General features: G+C 40.7%; 1 protein-coding gene across 8 annotated transcripts in view; it reads right to left on the bottom strand.

Moving 5' to 3' along the window:
* Positions 1 to 22,418, bottom strand: part of Bcas3 (BCAS3 microtubule associated cell migration factor) — a 502,893-nt gene that overhangs the window by 372,442 nt on the left and 108,033 nt on the right. For all 8 annotated transcript variants that reach the window (XM_036195473.1, XM_036195472.1, XM_036195479.1 and 5 more), the window contains exons 10-12: positions 14,460 to 14,536; positions 9,422 to 9,505; positions 694 to 864 (exon numbers count right to left, since the gene is read on the bottom strand). In XM_036195473.1, the coding sequence (XP_036051366.1) occupies positions 694 to 864; positions 9,422 to 9,505; positions 14,460 to 14,536 (332 nt within the window). The remainder of the gene's footprint in view (positions 1 to 693; positions 865 to 9,421; positions 9,506 to 14,459; positions 14,537 to 22,418) is intronic.

Here is a 22,418-nt window from a genome sequence, read left to right as displayed (position 1 = left end):
GATAGGGGGTTTCCCCAGGCTATGGTCATGGATACTTTCTGGTTTGCGATTTCAAACTTCTACGGGTTTTTGGTCTTTTTGGTTTTGTTTCTGTTTTTGGTGTTTGGAAGGGAATGTGGTAGCTGGGCACGCTGCACCTGCCTGTGAGCCCAGCACTCAGAACACTCAGAAAGGGGGACTGCTGCTGATGGCCTGGGCAACACAAAACCTTGTCTTCCAGGAGCTAAAAGAAAGAAAAGGTCTTAAAATTTCATGTAACAAGCTGAACTATATCACACTAGCCACTGCTACTTATCTGTCTTATAGCCACCTCATCTGCAAGTTAAAGACTTGTCACAGTCTGCTGTCCTGTCTTTCCATCTTAGGAGAAAGTTACTAATCTTGGGATGGAGATTATAACATGACATTATACCAAAAACCAGTGTGAACAGAATATCACAAACAGGTATGAAAGTATTTACAAACACAGGTTCTTAGAGAGAAGAATGAGGATCTCTTTAGCTATCCCTTTAGGTTTTTAAGCATTAAGGATGATTGAACTAACAAGTGGGAAATGTCCCTTGCTTTCCTCTAATAGGTGACCGGAAATAATTCAAATTTCTCAAACTACAAATTATTCATCTCTTTGGGCCAAGTACATTTTGGGTCCAAGCTCTGCAGGGAACAAAAATGTCATTCATCGGGAGTTCTTACCTGGCCCTCTCCAACTGTCTCAGTGTCTATGACTGTGATGATGCCTGGCACCAAGGGGCTCCGTCTTGAGTTGCTGTGGATGGCAACATCATCTTCTGTCACCCCTGAGGGCAGTGTGCCTGTCAGCTGAGTCACCACCTTCCCAACCATCGTCAGGCCACTTTTCAATGTCTACATAACGAAAGAAAAAAATATATGACTTCCAACAAAATGCGAACTCTAAACAGGAAATATGCACTTGAATCATTTCCTAGCCTCAAATCCTTATTCTCTTACAATATTTTATATAGCAACAAACACCACAGATTTTCAGTCTGCCATACAACAGGATCTTGAAACTTACATAGAAAAATCAATGTGAGTTCAAGGAAAAGTCTCCGATGATGTGCCAAGTCGGTGTGTTGGCAACAATGTCATAATTAAATGATACTGATTACAAGCACTGATTTGTTGAATTTAATAGCGATATAGTTACTATAACATTTCTTTTATTGCATCCCTTAATGTACATATTTTAGAATGTATGATATAATAAGAAGGGAGCTGTCATGTGACAATGCTTTTTGAATACTGTATATGAAATTTTATATTCATTTCACCAAGGTAACAACTGAGACAATGAAAGAATTTCTAAGTGGGAAAAGGTTATAATTCTAAAAGTATACCTATGCTATTATAAAAGACTATACATTAGCCAGGCGGTGGTGGCGCACGCCTTTAATCCCAGCACTCAGGAGGCAGAAGCAGGCAGATTTCTGTGAGCTGAGGCCAGCCTGGTCTACAAAGGGAGATCCAGGAAAGGTGCAAAGCTACACAGAGAAACCCTGTCTCAAGAAAACAAAAAACAAACAAACAAACAAAAAAAGACTATACATTAAGAGGAATGATGGGAATAATTACTAAACAAATGATGTCCACTAGGAAATGTAGCTGACAGGCTGCCTTCTTTTCTTTGGGAAGAAGCAATCCAATGCAGCATTTCTGCTACACTATTCCACTCAAAGCAAGTGAGGAAAGCTATTGCATATGTTTTTCCTTATTCATAAATCTCAGCTAACTGTCCTGACAATTATTAATAGAAATTAGGGCAAGGGGTGCAGCTCAGTGAAGCTTGTCTCACATGCCAGAGGCCCTAGGTTCATCTGTACCATGGAAGAAAAACAGAAGTGAACCATGAACAAAAATGTTCTTAAAGTAACAGTTGTTTTCTTTTTTTTTTCTGGATTGTTCTCATTAGAATAGACAAACAAGCCTGGATTTCAAGGACATATTAAGGAATATTTGTGGGGAAAGAATTATGGGAATATAACCTTACCTGGAGTAGGGCATGTTATCTAATGTGTGTATGTGGGCATGCACGTGTGTGTGTGTGTGTGTGTGTGTGTGTGTGTGTGTGTGTGTGTGTGTTTCTTAGTAGTCTCTTACTTAGGTCTAGTTCTATTTGTCTTTTTGTCTTACTACACCACTACAAAGATAAACCTACTATTGCACAGATACGTGGAACCCTTGAAAGGAAATAATCTTTTATATATTTTTTCCATTTCAGAGTAGCACTTCAAATTCTTTATACTTTCAGATTTTTCTCACTGCTTTCCATAACAGTCAATCTGAATTTTCTTATGTGGACTGTAAAAGAGGTTAATTTTCTATGCTGGTGCTAAGAAACTGTTCAAATGAGATTATTTGATTATAATTATAGAATCTTTATTTATGTTCACTAGCTCTTATATTAATGTGTTTTCATCCCTCTGTGGTCAATTGATTTAATAAAAATGTCCATGTTTTTTCTTGTTACCTGAACTTGACAACAGTTTTGAGAGCGCAATGCCATTAGCGTTAATGGAAGAGGGGCAACTGAGAATGGAGAGAAAGGGACCCGGGACGGCCGCCTGCCCTGGAGGAGAACATACTCCAAGTCTATGGGAGGAAAGGCTGTAATGGATTTTCCTCACACTTCGTCATAGTCACATGGTCAGCTGCCTTAATGCTCCAGTACTGTTCTGTGAGAGCACTCTTCAAAACAATCAGGCTTGAAGAACCTTAACGAATTTAAATCATTCAGATTGGGTAAAGACTTGTCCAATTTATCATCTCTATAAGCAGTTTCTCCGTTCCCAGTTGGTGCCTTACCCTCATTTTATGTGTGTGTGTGTGTGTGTGTGTGTGTGTGTGTGTGTGTGTGTGTGTGTTTCGAGGCAGGGTTTCTCTGTGTAGCTTTGCGCCTTTCCTGGAACTCACTTAGTAGCCCAGGCTGGCCTTGAACTCACAGAGATCTGCCTGGCTCTGCCTCCTGAGTGCTGGGATTAAAGGCGTGTGCCACCACCGCCCGGCTTCATTATATTTTTGTATCAAGTCGGTGTGCACACTAGCTACTTAGATAATGTGTGAAGGTGTGTGAGTACTACAGCATCATATATGCTACTCATGGTAAAAGTGCTTATATGTGTGCTTCATTCAAACTCAATATAAACCTTCGGAATGACTTAAATTTTCACTTATGTTCATTGTTTCTCTGTGTAGTCCTGGCTGTCCTGGAACTCACTTAGTAGCCCAGGCTGGCCTTGAACTCACAGAGATCACCTGCTTCTGCTGGGATTAAAGGCGTGCGCCATCACCACTGTTTAACTTACATTCATTCTAAAGTCTTCACTGATACAGAAAGCATTCTCTCTCTCTCTCTCTCTCTCTCTCTCACACACACACACACACACACACCCCTAATTTAGACAGCTGCAATGATTCCTACACTCTCATAACTTACTACACAAATTGCAGATTTGGTGACTATAAAGTTTAGGGGTTGTATTTAAAAAGACGAAGAAGAAAAGATAATAGTTGTTCTTTCCAAAACACATCAAGTTTTCATGCCAACATGAATGAAATATACTGTCTTTCTCGTTTTCTTGGTGTCTTTTGTCGTTGCCTTATGGCTTGTTTTCCTGCATTACTTCCCGTTTTCATGTGTCCCAGTTACATTCATATTCATTGGCATAAAAGCATGAGCTGATGCGCTCAGGGGCAAACACAGAGGATACACAAGCAGACTTGTTCACACTGAAAGGCCTTGCGTATGAGGCTTGGCTACCTCTGTGTGGGAATGACTCCATTAGCACTGATGGCGGGCGGGCGTGCGGGCATGCAGCAGCTGAGACATCTCGGAGGTTAATCAGACTTCCTGCTCCGCACTCACATCGATACGCTGTGGCGCCTGGTTCCCTGGGTCCTTCAGAGGCTTACTCAACACTAACAGACTTGGTGTAAGTCGTTTCTTGTGAATTATTGAAACAAACGTTTGGCTGCTAATTGAGGAACACTAATGTGTTTTATCATCACTGCAGTTTGAGATTTTTAGCACAAAACAAAACAGTTGCAATTGATTTGTGGGTTTTTGCCCCCCGCCCTTGGTTTCAGTCTTCTCTAAGTTTTATCTTTGGGCTTGAATTCAGCAGGCAGAACTTTGCTGGTTATCTTATTGAAGGATATTTTAGTTTAACATTGCTCAGAGTGCTTTCCTTTTGAGACCATTTGTCATTTTTAACCATGCATTCATGGTTAAAAAGTCCAGAACTGATCATGTAAACCATGCTGGCCTCAACACTGGGATAGTCCCTCTTGCACAGACCGTGCACCACGCCCAGCCAAGAGTCTTAACTTTCGCTAGGTCTTCACCCTATCACCTCCCCATCAGTTTGGTGTTCCTGACCTATGAGATCACAAGCAGCAACAGGAGCAAATTCCAAGCAAAACAGACAGGGCAATGGTTAAAGATCACATCCAGACAGAGGGAGTTCGAGATTTGAAATTTGGCTATATCATTGATTAACTGTTTAAGATGGTGTTTTATTTAAACTTCCTAGCTTCAAATTTCTCTTCTGGAAAATTGAGAAAGCCTAGACAGCTTATGTTACAAGCTTTGAGAAGTTCTAATACATAGTGGAGTCGAGTTCCCTGAAACTCAGCCAGAGTAAGAATCTATGTATCAAGAGGTTCTTTCTATTGCTTGATAAAGGGTTTAAAGCTGGCCTAGAACTCAGGCTACTCTTTCCAGTGCCGGGATTAGAGGTGTGCACCTCCATACTCTGCTTTATAACACTAGGAATCAAACCTAAGGCTTCAAGCTTAGCAGGCAAGGAATCTACCAACTGAGATACATCCATAAGCGTGTTACCAGGTGCCTCGCCCCATTATGCGGAGGACAGAAATACCATCCAGGTGCCTTCCTTATTCACTTTCCTTTTACCAGGCAGGTCTTTAACTGAGCACAGAGCTTGGCCCGGTGGTTTCTGGAGCACCAGCATCACAGACATGCTGCCACTCTCACTTAACTTCTGGAAACTTCTGGGGATCTAGACTCAGGTCTGATCCCCTGTGCGGCAAGTGCTCTCTGCACCGAGCCGACTCCTCAGACTTATTCTAGTTTTAAATGAAAATTTTCTGTGTGATTTTCCCCCTTTCTTTCAATTCTCATGTAAACTGCTGGCTAGGTAATATTTGGGGTTTCAAAAGCAAACTTGCTTACCATTTATTCATTAAATTTAGGGCTGGTAAGATGACTTGGTGAATTTGATCCCTAGAACCCCCAGTGGAAACAGAGAATAGATTCCTGAAATTATTCCCCTGACTACCTCACACATGCCATGGAACACAGACACATACACTAAAAGCAATAAATTAAAAAATGTAAAGTCTGTGTATATATTTATATAAAATGTGTATTTATTTAACCTATCCAGCTGAAGAGATGATTCAGCAGTTAAGGTGAGGGGCACACTGTTCTTGTAGCAGCAGAGTTCAGAGCCCAGAACCAGTCAGAGAGCTCACAACAGCTCCAGTGAATGAATCCTCTGCTCTCTTCTGGGGACCCGAGGCACCTGCTCCCCCAGGTGCACATACCCACCACACAGTAACAAAACAAGAAAACTTATACTCTATTTCCCATCATAATGGGCTAGTTAAACAAACTACCAATAAACTCTCATGTTTTTGTGAAATAGTACAGCAGGTACTAAACATGAGACAAGACAGTAAAGTGTTGTGAGATCCAAACACAAATCCAAGGTAATGCAGGCCTCCTGGTGGAGTACCCAGGCCTGGAGTTATCTGTTCTTGCTAGAAGGTTGGAAAGGCACCACATGATGCACTCTGGAACGAGGAAGTCATGTATTGGAATTAGCCTGGTGAGGGGTTTCTACCTGTTTAGACTCCTTCCATTCTTGGTCTGAAACATAAAAGGATGTACAATGTAGCTGGGCACAGTAACTCACACCTGTATTCAAGCTGAGGCAGGGTGGCACCTGTGAGTTCCAGGTTGGCCTGGTGGATTTCAGGCTACCCTGTTTGATTGTGATTCTATGTTACTGCGTGTGGTTCTGCCTCTTGGTGTGTGTGTGTTGGGGGGGTTACAATAGAAGAGCCAAACTCTCTAGTGAGCAACAGAGCTTTAACAATCTTAGAGTAAATTCTGATAAATAAGAAAGCAACCATCAGAAATAAGAACCGGCAGAGGTAATCAACCCTGGCAGAGACAGAACCAAACTAGGACAAGCCATCTTTGCTTACTTAGGAGTTCAGTCATGGTTGTGTTAGGTGTGCCAAAGCTCACTGTTTTTGAGTGACAGCCAGGGTCATACTGTAGAAATATTCCACAGGGAATGAGATGTATCCTATCCTATATATAACTTGTGTTTTCTAATACTTTTTACTTATCTGTAGCCAGATATAACTCGGGTTTGATTTTTTTTGTTCGAGATCTTTGTCAATTTTTTTTTTATCAAGGTAACATGTCATCATTTAAAAAAAATTAGGCACATTCTTACTGTTCTTATTCTATTTAATACTGCATTGTTTATTTTCTAGCCTATCTTAATTACTTTTATATTTATGTGTCTGTGCAATTCAGAGACAGAAACAGACTGACATGTAGTATCTCCATGTTGCATAGGCTCCAGCTTCAAGTTCAAGGGAACCTCCTATTTAAACTACCAAATATCTGAGACTGTGTACACCACCACAACTGGTGCACAATCACATATCTTAAATTATAGATGGAACACTAACACTATCTTGGGACGTTATATCTCTGTGTGTGTAGATAGGAGGCAAGCAGAGTGCATTGCTAGGCACACCTATGTGGGCGTACTGCTATATTGCTGTCCACCTTACTTTTTGATTGAAATGGGGTCTCTCACTTCAATCTAGAGCTTGCTGTTCTGTCTTGAATTCCTGACCAGCAAGGCACTGAGACCCTCCTGTTTGCACTCTCCCCAACACTGGAGTGACACCCAGGGCCACCAAACAGAGCTTTTAAGTGGAAGCAGGGGATGAGCAGAAATCCGTGGGCTTACACAGGAAGCACCTTGTCCACTGAGCCATCTCTCAGCCCCTTTTATAAGAACTTTTAAAGTAAATTTAATACACTCTGGCTGGGCAGTGGTGGCACACGCCTTTAACACCAGCATGAGAGAGGCAGAGGCAGGAGGATCTCTGTGCGTTCGAGGCCAGCCTCATCTACAGAGTGAGTTCCCGGACAGCCATAGCTACACAGAGAAACCCTGTCACAAAACAAAAGAAAATCAATACATTCTGGTCCAAACAAGTACAGTGACTGACTATACCAACATGTAAGAGTGACAGGACAAAGGAAGCACAGTACTACAGAAATTCACATAGTTACTATGCAATCTGGAACTATTGCACTCTTTGGGAGGTGAACGTAACAATAAACATTATCTAGTATCTTATGAGGGAAAATTATCAATTGGGGTAGATATTACTGCAACTTTCAAATACTTCATATGTAAGAAAAAAAATCACATAACGGTTATAAATTAAGATCGCTCTGTATCTGGGAGACAGGAGGATTAGAATTTCAGGATCATCTTCAGCCATAGTGAGTTTGAGGCAAGCAGGGGCCACATGAAAGTCTGCCTCAAAAACAAGAAAAATAACATAATATAATCTTTTAAATGACAACAATATCTTCAGGGAACTTTAAAATATGCATGCCTTCAGACATGAATCCAAATAAACAGATGAATGCTATATGAATTTTTTTGCTGTTTGTTTTCAAAACTATTTAATGACAAACATTTGAGTTGGTTATAAATATAATTTTACCAACTCAGAATTTAATACATGCTTAAATTAAAAGTGTACCTGAAAATTTAACTTAAAGAGCTATGGATATAAAACAAGAATACAGTATATGCCTAACACACATTAATTCTAATCACCCAATTAGTGATAAATGCCCTTTTGAAAATTAATCAGATAAAATGTTTTAAACTTAATTTCTCTGGGGAGACAAACAGAAGGGTACTCACTCAGTATCATACTCTATGGCTCAGGCTGGCCTCCATCTCATTATGTTCGCTAGATTAGCCTGAACTTGCAGTGACCATCCTGCCTCAGCTTCCCAAGTGTTAGGATTACAATTGTAAGGCAACATGGCTTGTTAAACATAACTTCTTAGAATCTAAACAGGGAAGACAGGAATACACACCTCATATCCCAGTAAGAAGTGAGGGTATGTAGGGGACTCAGCCTTGTAATCTTGAAGTCATTAACTCTAGTCTTGTGTCTATACGCCCACAACAAAACACTTTCAAAGTGAACCCAGGCCCCTTCCTTTTGTAAAAGGGGGGATAAACTAACAACAAACAAAAGCAGAAAGAGATGTGCTGGGATCCACGTGTATATCTCTTTGTTACAGTACTACAGATGACCTCACAGGAGAACATCAAGAGTTTGTCTAATTACTATCTTTTTATACAGAAACAGATATAGTGCTTCGAGTTGTGGAGACTTTTCCTTACACTGCTTTTGAGTGAAGCGTGTATAACACTTCTCTCATCCAGCCCAGGAACACATTCTAATGCACATCATGCAAGCATTTGTGACAATCTTGAAGTGTTTTTGTATTTGACATAAAACAGTGTGACCTTTGATTCCCTCTCTGTGGTTGACTTTAGACTGTCATCTTCTAAGCGGCTGTACTTTCTATTACAAGCTGTCGTTCAGATTCACTCTGTCATCCCTATTATTAGAATTGCTCTGTTGTAGACTTCACAATTCAAAAGGATGGTGGTTGTAAAAAGACCTTATAATCAACTCAAAGTTTACCAGACATCATCAAAATCAACCCTCACACACACAGAGAAGACGTCACCTGACAAACAGCAAGGGGGCAGCTTCTAGATAAGACAGAAGCTTTCAATGTGCCAGGGGACCAAACTCAAATTTTCTTGAGTAATTTTTGAAGTCAAGCCGAGGGTTGGGGATTTAGCTCAGTGGTAGAGCACTTGCCAAGCAAGCATCAAGACCCTGGGTTCGAGCCTCAGCTCAAAAAAAAAAAAAGTTCAAAGATGCACAAGGATGACACAAGCCTGTCCACATATGTAGGAAGGTACAAATCACAGAAAAAAAGAACCCAGGTCACCACTTAAAACATGTACAGTTCATTGCAATATGGTACTAATTAGTTACCGGGCCTGAAATACATACAGGTTTTTAATGGAGAAAGTGCAAACCATACAATCTTCACAATAAAAGAAGTATTAACCTTGAAAGATTAACTTCTAAATCACAGAATGACAAAACATTCTGATTTCTTACATTTATTCTACACTTGAGAATGAAAATGGAATGGAACTTCTCGTCACAATTCAGCAGTCAAACCTGGTAATTACTCTACATAATCACAACTCCTAGAAGCTTCTGAGGTACTCACTTTAGCAGCACTAATGACTGTGGCCGTGTATGACTGAATGTTGTCTCCACAGGCTCCACCACGAGACTGATGACATCGAATCAGCTGGGGCAAGGGGGAAAAGAACACTAGAGTCATCTTCTAGGAAGCTGTTTAACTCTACAGGCTACTAGACAGTGGCTATTTACTGTGCATAATAATGATGGTGGGTGGGAAGGTTTGCATGAGTGTACTCCAGACAAAACTGCTAAAAACCCTGCTGAGACACGTTTACCCCGTTTTATAATCTTCTGGTGCCACTCAGGCAGTTTCATGCTCAACTATGGTTTTAATTACACGATGAACAGGCTTTAAGAATTCATAAACTCTGAAATGGTAGGATTCCGGGTCTGGCAGCCTTTCCACAAATAAATTTAAAAAACATAATCAAAGGACTTACACATAACTTCCTAACATTAAATATTTGACATACTAGCAAATTGGATGTTTTCTCCTCTTAATTCCTCTACAAGGATTATGAAAGAAAATCTAGAAGAAAAAGCAAAACATTTTAGCCTATTTGCATTTCCAATTGTGTCTGTGGGAAAGTGGAGTGTGCAGAGACCAGCTATGCACACACACTAACTGTCCACTTCAGAAGGCCCACTACATTGGCCACATGGAACACACTACACTTCCAACTGTCAATGTGAATCATCATTTTCACGTGCTCAACAGAAATTCAGGATTAAACTCATCATTGGCAATAACACACTTGTATTTACCAAAAATAATCATAATTAAGATTCTTTTTTAGAGGCAGGCAGATCTTTGTGAGTTCGAGGCCAGCCTGGTCTCCAAAGCAAGTTCCAGGAAAGGCACAAAGCTACACAGAGAAACCCTGTCTCGAAAAAACAAAACAAAACAATAACAAAAAAGAACTCTGTAGACCAGGCTGGCCTTGAATTCACAGAGATCTGCCTGGCTCTGCCTCCCAAGTGCTGGGATTAAAGGTGTGTGCCACCACTGCCCGGCCATATAATTAAGATTCTTATGAAACATTTTTAAAGTAAAATGACAATAACAGGACATGTAAACAGCATGATATTATAACATGTATTTCCAAAGTCTTTGAAATTAATAAATTTTGAAAAACACCTTATACGACCTAAAATTGGGTTCTGTGGCACAGATTACCATGTAATCCTTTCATTCCTGACTCACATGTTTTTAAATCTCTCAAAGTAATAGGAATGTGACAGACTAGAACACCTCAAGTCTGGTACATGAAGCCAGGCTATTTTTTAGGCCATATCTGTGAAGCCATGATGAAGAGTTGAAGTTTTCTGGTCAGTAAACATGTTTGTCAAAGTAAAATGTGAAAAGTGACTTTTTAGCTAATCGAAGAACGGCTTGTTCCAACCACAAATCCAGTCAAAAAATTATGAAAATTATTCCTCTGCTGCCTCCTGCTGCTTAAGCAGAGAAAGGCAGTACTGCACGAAGGTAGAGACCTGTTCCCTGCTTTCAGTTCATCAAAATACTCATGGACAGCGAACATCCTTAACCACTAAGCCATCTCACCATCGGGACAAATTATATACATACATAAAATTGTTAAAGTTATATTAAAAAAAATAAAGGTTTTCATATTAAAATAAGACTAAAAATATTCAAAGACAAATGGGAATATAACCAATACTCTTAACCACTGCAATTTAACAACAATTGATTCAGGATTTGTACATGAAAATATGCCCAGAAACACAGCATAGAAAAACTACATTTGCATCAATTTTTATAACAAAATCAGCATACAAATGAACCTAATGTCTGGGAAATAATCTTGAGCAAAATGATCATTAAGAAGCAAATATATTATGTTACCTTTTGTAAAAGGGAAATATATGTAACTACATTCCTATACTGAGTACACTAGCACATAACATATGAATGTATACAAAGTGTACACAATTACACATTAAAGGAAAGGCTAATCAAAACAGAGGAAGAACAATAGGGAAAGATGACCAGCAAATAAAAATAAATATGAAATGGCTCAGCAGATGAAGGGATTTGCCACTAAGCCTCGGTTGAATATCCAGAACCCACACAGTAAAGGGAGAGAAATAACTCACCCAAGTTGTTCTCTGACCTCCATACATGGTTGTGTACATGTGTGTACACAAACACACAATACATACACACACCAATAAAAAAAAAATGTGAAGAAAGAACTTAAGAACTACCCCATGAAGACAGGTGACTATACCCTGGCAGTTTGGGGCAGCAGTGGCAGTTGGCATGCCTCTGGCTTGTCTCCTGAGGAGGCACAGGTGATCAATTCTGTGACTACTTTTGAATTATAGGAAATGAACATGGGAATACAGTCTACCAGGCAAAGGAAGGGACACATGACTATGAATGGGAGCAAGAGAGAACTTGACACAAGTATCAATGTGAAGACCTCATTTCTACATCAGGAGAATATGAACATATAAATATACAAATATGTGTGCATTCCTGTTTTCTATATGTAAGTGACATGTTTCCATTGAAAATTTCTATAAAGAACACACCTGAGTTCAAAGACCACACCCACAAGACAAAGCTGACTTTCTAATGATGCTGCCCCTTAGAAAGAACCAGGAGACTGGAGAGAAGGAACATATTGCTCTTGCAAAGGACCTGGGTTCTATTCCCAGCAGCCACATTAAGTGACTCCCAACCTCTTGTAACTCACAGCTCTGGGAGGATCCAACAGGTCTGGCCTCCTCAAACACCTGCACTCATGAACATGTGTGTGTGCATACACACACACACACAGAGAGAGAGAGAGAGAGAAAATCTTTAATACATACAAGGAGGAGGAGCGGGAAAGATGGTTCTGTGGGGAAGAGGACTAACCATGCAGCCATTAATCCGCCATACAAATCTGAATTAGGATCTTTAGGGCCCACAAAAAAAGCCCAGTAGGGCTACACATGCTCCTGTGAAACAGTACTTTGAGGAGTCAAGATACTAGGGAGTGTCACTAAAACGTGCTGGCCACCAGCCTACCTCCAGTTCCAATGAGAAACCCAAAATGAGACAAAAGCAACAGAAGATGACAACTGAGTGACATCAGCCACCCACACACACACATAGACACACACACATAAACACACACATAGACACACACACATAAACACACACATAGACACACACACATAAACACACACATAGACACACACACATAAACACACATAAACACATAAACACATAAACACACACATAAACACACACACACAAACACATAAACACATAAACACACACACAAACACACACACATAAACACACACATAAACACACACACATAAACACATAAACACACACACACACACACACATAAACACACACATAAACACACACACATAAACACACACATAAACACACACACACACACACACACACATAAACACACACAGTCAAGCACACTGTCTGAAAGTGTTCTTCAAAATTTAATCCAACTTTGCCAAGTACTATTTACAACTTTTTCTGCACATCATAACACAAGCACACCCTGCTTGGTCCCTACATGTGACAGGAAATATTATTCACATGTGTAGCTGCAAAGACAGATATCAAAATGCAACTCTCAAGGGAGTTGCTTCTTCTCAAAAACAGGTAACTAATTAAACCTCCAACTCTCCAAATGTGCAGTTTTCCACATGTGGGAATATATTGGCAAGTGCCAAGGGATGGTTTATACACTTTCTTCGTGGATGTCTCCAGCACTCAAGAGAAATGCATTACAGATATAAACATTAGGAGACACCATTATGTCACTCCATTTCACTGTACGGCTCTTGCGTTGTTTGAAAAGAATAATTTGAAAAGAGCTATTTTTACGGGAAAATGAAGAGACCAGACAAGAAGTATAAATAGAGCACTCAATGACATGCAAAGTATTTTAATTTTTGTAGACAGGCTTTTGGAAAAGGAATTAAAGACTTCATTAGAAAAATGATTTTCGTCAGCTCATTCTTGAGTCTGTGCATTCCAGGGGCCAGCTGATTTACGAATTCTGTGGCTTCACCAAGTACTTACTTTAAGTACCACATCCTGATTTTGTCAAGAACTATTTTGTACTATTTCATAATATTCTCAAGACACAATAACCATGTAACCAACAAAAATGAAACAAAAATGCTAACCCTCAAAGCCTCAAAGTACTTTTTATATTTTATTCTATATTTACAGGCAGAAGTCTTAAATGGCATAAAAAGAATTTATACCTTCTTGCATAAAATCAAAATTTATGTTTTACATTGGACTGTACATAAATAAAACATTGAGATATAAAAGCATATATAACAACTTTTATATACTATGTCAACGAGGTTAATATATATACCCAACAAGGCATTGGGTGTGCTTTAATCATTACAACAAATGGCCGCACAATAGGATCTAGTTGCTGATGATATAAGGCCAACAAAATTGTACCATGCCCCATGATTCCAGTCTATACAAAAAGACAGGCTTCAAGATTATTCCTGGAAATTGCTGTCTTTTAGATAACACTGGTGTGACAGTGAACTTCAGTGCTTTACTGCAATATTGAACAACCTCTGGGTGAGCAGCTTTATGCAGAAGACAGGCTAGGACTGTGAGATTCTACAAAGCCTTTGTTTAGGGACAGCTATCGTATAATGACATACACTGCTGGTCCCAGCACCTGGGTAGATGCAAGAGGATAAGTCCAGCCTTAGCTTAAAATACCCTGCTACAGAAACAAAGAAAAAATATAAGTTTTCTGTCTGAGGTAAGGGCTCACCATATACAATTGGCCTGGGCACTGCAGGTTAGCCCAGACCTGGAGGTGATCCTTCTACCACTGTCTCCCAAGTGCTAGAAATGTGTCACCAGACCCAGCTACGAACCCTTAAGAGTCAGGTTAGTGGATATACAAGTAAAACCAAACAAAATAAAAACATTCACTAGTGGCATTTACCAACAGAGCCATCAATACATAGTTTTAAAAGTACTTCCACACCTGCCCCATTACAAACTAACCCAAGTCTGGGCCAGGCCTTACCTTGTTTTCTGCGTAAGCAAGCCAGCGACTCCCAAGAGCAATGGGATTCATGTTTGGCCCAGGACAAGGGTAACAACCTGCAAGTTCCAAAGAACATTATTAAGAACTTTATAATAACTTTTTATTAATGCATCACTTCTTGACTAAAGAAAAATATAAACATCAAGTGCTTAATTTTTTAAAAACTTCATAGAATTCAAATAATAGTATTCGTTGTTTTGTTTTGTTTTGAGACAGGGTCTTCCTATGTACTCGAGGCTATCCTGGAACTCACTGTGTAAACCACATCAGCCTGGAACTCATCTGCCTGCCTCTGCCTCCTGAGTGCTGGGACCAAAGGAATGTGTCACCATGCCCAGTATTCATTATTTGAATACTTAAATGACCTACCTGGTAACCACTTTTTACTAACTACACATTTATACTGTCATTCCTGAAGAACAAGATGAAGATAGAAGGAAATGACTTAAAGTTCGAAGTTTGAAGTTCATAGATTTAACAGAAAGCATACAGTAGGTACAGAAAGTTGATCAATTAAAACCACATACAAACATATCAATAAGAAAAGGATGCTCGCACACGATGGAAAAAGAAGTACAAAATAATGTAGGCAATAAGCACAAAGAACCTTCAAAGGATACCTCAGCAGAAAGATTCTGGAAAACTAGATAATGCTATGTACTTGTATTAGCACTCCATTTCATTCTTCTTGGTTCCAGTGCCAGCTATTAATAGCAATAAATGGTCCTATGGTGTATTTATTGTTTATCACTTTCTATACTCTTGATTAGGAGTACATAGGATTAAGGGGCTGTACCCTTCTCCTTACTGTTGAATCTCTAGGATATGGAGGTGTTATCATTGCTGAAGGCATATTATGCTGGCTACATGACCTAGGGCAGCCTGACGACTGTAAAAAGACAACACACAATTCTCTACTCTGAAGTATGCAGTACCTCACATTTGAGGTTACTAACCTCCAGAATTAGCATCAAAGGCCAAATAGAGAGGTAGAAGAAGAACATCAAGACTTACAAGACATGGCAAGAGTGGTCTTGAGACCAGACAAGACGACTGTCTCAAAAAAAATTTTTAATGCAAAAGCTAAACAATCTAACTTCAATTTAGCTCTCAAAACTAGTTCCACTATATTAGATGCTCTTACATATCTTCTGTACACCTGTGATTTCAACCAATGGAAGACTAAGTACCTACTGGTTCTAGGTTCTTAGGAACTCAAGTGAACCTCAGGAATTACAGGATGGCAAGTGTAAGCAAATTGTTTTCTGCTCACCCCATCACCAAAACTATATTCTGCAGCTGGTACCAGCCGCAAAGAACCATCACAGCAGGTCTAAGTGTGACTCCTCTAATGATCAACTTTGACCTCCAGCCAAACTCTAAAAGGGGTGTAGAGGGTGGGAGCCATGAACATCTGTAATATTAAGACAAATTCAAAGATGTTTACAAGCCATTTAACAAAGTAAGCAGAGGCAATTGGGCCTTAAGAGAACTCAGGCTTCCCAATATAAATGAAGATGGAATCCAACTCATCTACCACGGCAGAAAACCTGTGGTGCCTCACACAGTTGATCTGAGTGCTGGGGAGGCTGAAGTAGCAGGGCTGCAATGAGTTCAAGGCCAACCTGGCCTAGCTTCTTTTATGAGTATAGAATTTGAAAAGTTATGCAGGTATGCCTGCCATCAGGCCAGAAAGTTGTTCTTAACAAAGACATAACTTGAAGACATTTAGGTAAATAGACTTCAGTACTCTCACCTTGTAGCTATAAAGATCAGAATGGCATATATATATATATATAAAACTCTGAGATCTGCCTGCCTCTATCTCCCATGTGCCATGATGAGGAGGCCCACAAAGGTTTCCTAGTGACATCTGAGCTTGCTCACCCAGCAGGGCTGCATTAGAGGATTGCTTGACCATGTGAGTGGTTACTAGGTGAGTGGAAGGGTTTGCATTTGGCTGGGCTAAGGGAAGGTCTTTGCTCCACCCCTTGGTATTCCTAATAAAAAGCCCTTTAGAAGAGACAGAAAGGGCCAGTGGATAAGGATCTAGGCCCTCCCAAGGCTATCCTATGTTTCTATCTGACTCTCTCCGATCTATATTTCCATCTAAATCTCTTATCCCTTTCTCCTCAAGAGTACCCTGGGGGAAAGTGGGAGCTGGTCTCCCACACCATGAGAGGGTAAAGGTAAGCAACAACACTACACGTACATCATGCTGACCTCAGTCAGCTGATCTTTAACAAAGGTACCAGGTGAGTCAATGGTGAAAGAGAAGCCACCTATGTGTACATAATGCTGGACTCTGGCTTCACACCACATTCAAAAAGTACCTCAGGGTTAGAGAGTTGGCTCAGCAGTGAAGAGCATTTGTCGCTCTTGTACAAGACCAGGGCTCCATTCCATGTATCCACATGGCAGCCCTCAATCCTCTGTAACTCCAGTTACAGGGGATCTAAAGCCCTCTTCTGAACCTCAAGGGCACCAGGCAAAGCCCTCATACACATAAAAATAGCGACCCTAAAATTTTTTTAGTTCTTTCAGAATGGATAATATTTAAAAGTACAACATGAAGCCATGTTGTAGCACATGGTAGCACAGATCTTTAATCCAACATTCAGGAGGCAAAGGCAGGTGGATCTGTGAGTTCAAGGCAGAGGTCTACAGAGTGAGTCCTAGGACAGCCAAAGATACACAGATAAACCTGGTCTTGAAAAAAAAAACACCCAAAAAAGTACATGAGGGGCTATTCAAGGCCTCAGATTTGGTAAAACAGTTTCTTACACTGATAATACATAGCTTTGACTAAAAAAAATGTTTTTTAAAAGGACACCATCAAAACAAAAAGAAGAGCTGGAGAGATGGTTTGGTGGTAAAGAGCATTTGCTATTCTTGCAGAAGACCTGGGTCCAATACTCAGTATTCATGTAGCAGGTCATAACCACCTATAAACTCCAGTTCCAGAGATCCAAAGCCCAGCTCTGGCATCTGTGTGCAGGAGGTACACATGTGAAAGATACATATGTGTAGGCAAAACACTCATGACACACTGTTTTTAAAAAGTAAAAAGACAACCAGCAGAATGGAGGAATATTTTTGTAACCCATGAGTGACAAGTGACCTATTTTAGAAAATTTTGACAACTTAATATTGAGTTATTTTTAACTTAAAAATGAACTAAGATATACACTGGCATGAAAAGTAATCAGTATCACTAGCCACAAGAAAATATGTATAGCTGGGCAGTGGTGGTGCATGCCTTTAATCCCGGCCCTTGGGAGCCAGAGGCAGGTGGATCTCGGTGAGTTTGAAGCCAGCCTGGTTTACAGATTGAGTTCCAGGACAGGCTCCAAAGCTACACAAAGAAACCTTGTCTAAAAACAAACAAACAAACAAACAAACAAACAAAAACAAAAACAAAAAAACATATATAATTACAAAAACTTGCAACCAAATGTTCATACCCAAAGGACCATAAATCATCCACATAAAAACTAGATGTGTACTCAGTTTCATGTAAGCATCACCCATAGACTCCAGAAGGATACATAAAGTAGTATTTGTTGACCAATTAAGAGATACATGTCTAATAACCATAAAATTTAGGATCATTACATAATGAAGAAATAAAACATGAACACTATGTGTGGTGATGCATGTCTATAATCCATTCTTCAGACATGGAGGCAGGAGGATTAGTATTTCAAAGTCAGTCTGAGAAATACAAAACCCAATCTAAACAAAAGAGGAGAGGAGGAAAGGGAAAGATGGACAGAGGGAGGGAAGGAGGGAGAGAACTGGGCAGGAAGGCAATGTGAGGGTTGGGAGCTGGAGGGACAGTGAAGACTACAAACCAGCTGAACACCACCTCTTGTTCTGCTGACACCAGTCATAAAGACCACATGTTAGATGAGGGTAAGAAAATCTGACACAACCCAGAAATGTGCACACATACTTTGAATAGCAATGTGAGGGGTTACTTCAACATCATGCAACTGATTAACAGCCTTTTAAGGTTTGACAAGCTTTGAAGAAATTTGCACATTATTTTTATTCACTTTGCATAGATATGAAACATGAATTTCAGCACAATGCTATACAAAAAATCATGTGCAGGAAGCAGAAAAGTCACAGTTTAGTTCACTGCACATGCACATACTTGCAGACTTTTCTGCCCAGGGCCAGGAGACACCAGAACATCCCTCTTTACCTTATACAAACCCAAAGCCATGGAGGTAATTTAACATACAAACTGACCGAAATGATACAACTCCAACTCTCTCTGCTGTATATTACAAACATGTGGGGTGGTGGTTCCAAGCCAGCCTGGATAAACACCAAGGCATTGCTTTCCCAAAATGAGAGAGGGAAAAAAAAAAAAAACCGAGCAAAGCTGTTCTTACCCAGAATTTTAACTTTGCATTTTGAAGCTACTTTAAACTCATTTCCATGTGTTCCATGTGTTGCTCATCATTAACATAAACAAAGAACAGACATTCTAACACTAATAACATTAGGACTGCACCAAGTAACTTTCCTTCTCAAACTTAAAACACAGGCAGATGCACACACACACAGCCTGTTTATCAGACACCAGGTCTCTCTGGAGACTCCATATCTTCCTTTCAACTTCAAAGGATCCTTAAAATGACTGCTAATGACATCTATCAGTCTTTGTCTTTTGTTTGCCTACTCATACCTGGGTTTTGAATTTCCACATCGGACAGCTGCTCAAGACCAACTTTTCTGTACATCCGAACACAAAGGTGTCTCCTTTCTCGTCCTATTGGATGCACTCTGTTAACAGTTCTCTATCAGCTCCCTTTACCTGCTCCATCCACTCTTTGGCACAAATCCCTATGATGCCTGCTCTGATGGGCACAGCAGACTCTACTCATTTTACAATACTTTCATTGTATTCATACATAACAAGGCCTTCAGCTAAGAATGCATTATGCAAGAGCTTCCCATTCTCCTTCAGAAGTTAAATGTCTACATGATCAAAACGACATCCTCATTAAGTGGAGATCTTGTGATTCTACACAGGGCATGATCCTACTTCTTTCAGAACTGGGTACCAGGCTGAGGATGCAGCTGAGTTGGTAAAGAGCTTGCTTAGCCCATGCCAAACTATAGACTCAGTCAGCACTGCAGAAACCAAGCATGACAGGGCTACAATCTTAGAACTCCAGATTTGGAAGTATGTGGATTCGGAATTCAATGTCATCCTGAGCTACATGAAACTCTGTCTAACAAACGACCAACCCCAATGGGTGTGAATACACAGAGACAAGACACATGCTACAGGCAAAGGAGCTGCCACAAGAGACATCGTAGTATGCCAGTCTCCCTACTCCTCAGTCAACCTCTGTATCAGTCAAAATCGAAACACAGTAAAACGCATGAGATCCGAACCAACTCTGAATATAGTTAAGGGAATTAGCTGAAGGGTGGCACAGAAAATGGAGACAAATCATCTTTACTAACACCATGGAGTAGCAGTATTTGCATCATACTGAATTTAGTTTGAAATGTTCTTTATTAGTAGTGGTGGTGTTTTAAGCTTTGCTATGTTTGAGATAGTCTCACTCTACAGCTAAGGCTGTCCTGGAACACACTATGTAGTCCAGGCTTCAAATTCACAGCAGTCATCTTGTTTCAGCACCCAAAGTGCTGGGATTGCAGGTGGAAGCCACTAGACCTGGAATCATGACTGAGGTCACTTGAGTAAAGCTGTGATTCAAGGATTCTGATTCTTGATGTATGTCATCGATCTTTCCAACTTCAAATCATTGGCACAAACTCAATCCTAGGGTTCACGAATTAAGTAACCAGTACTGAACACGACACTTCCTAGTGAAGTATGAAATGAGACCCAGCACTAGGACAAGGATGTATTTATTAAGGGCGTTCCACAGCACTGCAGCTACAAAAATCCTTAAACACAGTAAGAAGCAAGAAATCACAGTTTCTGTTGTTATTTTCTAAACACCTGATGGGGTCTTTTGTTTGGTTGGCTGATTGGTTTGGTTTGGTTTGGATTTTTTACTTTGTTTCCAACATTGGGTATTGAGCCAGAGCCTCACTAAACACACAGAGCCACACTCAACAAGGGCCCTGATATGTCACCAGCCCTTCTCTTCACTTGTCGTTTTGAGTGTCTCACTAAGCTGCAATCCATCAGGCTCATCCTCTGCATAGCTGTCAGGTATGAATTAATACAGACCATTTGATTTGGGGTCTTCTGCAATCTCTACTAACAGAGGCATCCCCAGACTTAAGAGAGAGTGTGTGAGAATGCCCTTGTGACAGAACACACAACAATAGCTTAGCTATGAGTTGGGTGCCACTTAGAAAGGAAGGACTCCCGCCCGCCTCCCCACACACACACACACACACACACACACTTCCGATCTGTCCCTGCTCTCATGACCAATTCACACAGTAGGAGAGAAACTAATACTGGAGGACAACTGGCTTCAGGGTAAATATTGAGGAACACATAGTAACAATGTCCCAGAGACAGACACACGGGAGTGGGGAGGGGTGGACAGAGAGACCCCTGTAATGTTACTCTAGCACTCAGAGGCTGAGGAAGAAGGACAGCAATTTTAATACCATCGTGGGCCAGGGGTGAGAAAGACCCTGCTGAAAAGGAGCATCCAGGACAAGACAGAAGGGAAAAGGCAGCAAGGACCAGGAGGGGCAGGAGGGGCAGGAGGGGGCAGGAGGGGGCAGGAGGGGCATGAGGGGGAAGGAGGGGCAGGAGGGGTAGGAGGGGGCAGGCAAGGAGCAGGAGGGGGCAGAAGGGGCAGGAAGGGGCAGGAGGGGGAAGGAGGGGGAAGGAGGGGCAGGAGGGGACAGGCAAGGAGCAGGAGGGGGCAGGAGGGGCAGGAGGGGGAAGGAGGGGCAGCAGGGGGCAGGAGGGGCAGGAGGAGCAGGAGGGGGGGGGCAGGAGGGAATGAGATGAGGACGAGATGGGGCAGGGAGAGAGAAGTTAACAATACGAACATTAATACAAAGAAACTGCTCTGAAGTCCACAGTGCAAGTCACTAACCCAGCTTCATCAGTGCACCCAAACTGTTAACTAACTCAGGCTAATAACAATGAGAATTGTGAAATTGTAATTTTAATGCCAATGCAATTCCAACAAGCCACAATTAAACATTAAGGTTAACACACAATCTAATTAATTTATTTTTGTATGTGTTGCTATAGCTATCAATAAAACACACCCAGATACAAATTCTTAAAAAAAAAAAAAGAGGACAGAAAGTCAGGTAGGGGGGTATAGGTGGGGGGGTAGGGATAGGAGGGGGGTTGAGAGGTGGGGGGTAGGGATAGGAGGGGGGTAGGATAGGTGGGGGTGGGGAGGTGGGAGGTTGATAGGTGGGGGGTGGGGATAGACTTATGAGGAATTGGGAAGGAGTGTGAGTATGTTCAAAATACGTTGTATAAAATTCTCAAAGACAAAAATTTTTAGACTAGTATAAATAGATATTTGTTTGTTTGTTTGATTTTTGGTTTTTGAGACAAGGTTTCTCTGTGTAGCTTTGCGCCTTTCCTGGAACTCACTTGGTAGCCCAGGCTGGCCTCGAACTCACAGAGATCCGCCTGCCTCTGCCTCCCAAGTGCTGGGATTAAAGGTGTGCACCACCACTGCCCGGCATAAATAGATATTTAAGCTATTAGATAACATTCTCAGAAGGATACATCTCAAACATTAACCCAGTTGTTAACCGCTTGTTATTCACTTTTAATATTTCCTATTCTGCCCTTTACTAATAATGAGAAAAATAATTACTGACAAGAAATTCCTTTAATACTCAAATTTCAAAACATAATTTGCATTTAAATAAACTCCTGCCAACAAACAATGGGACTACTAAGATGGCTCCATAATAAACGCATGTCACACAACCCTGAGATCCTAGTTA

Source organism: Onychomys torridus, chromosome 8, assembly GCF_903995425.1.
Source record: "Onychomys torridus chromosome 8, mOncTor1.1, whole genome shotgun sequence".
NCBI classification, from domain to species: Eukaryota; Metazoa; Chordata; class Mammalia; order Rodentia; family Cricetidae; genus Onychomys; species Onychomys torridus.
The sequence above is the reverse complement of the archived record's forward strand: the minus strand, read 5'-3'. Positions and strand labels throughout refer to the sequence as shown.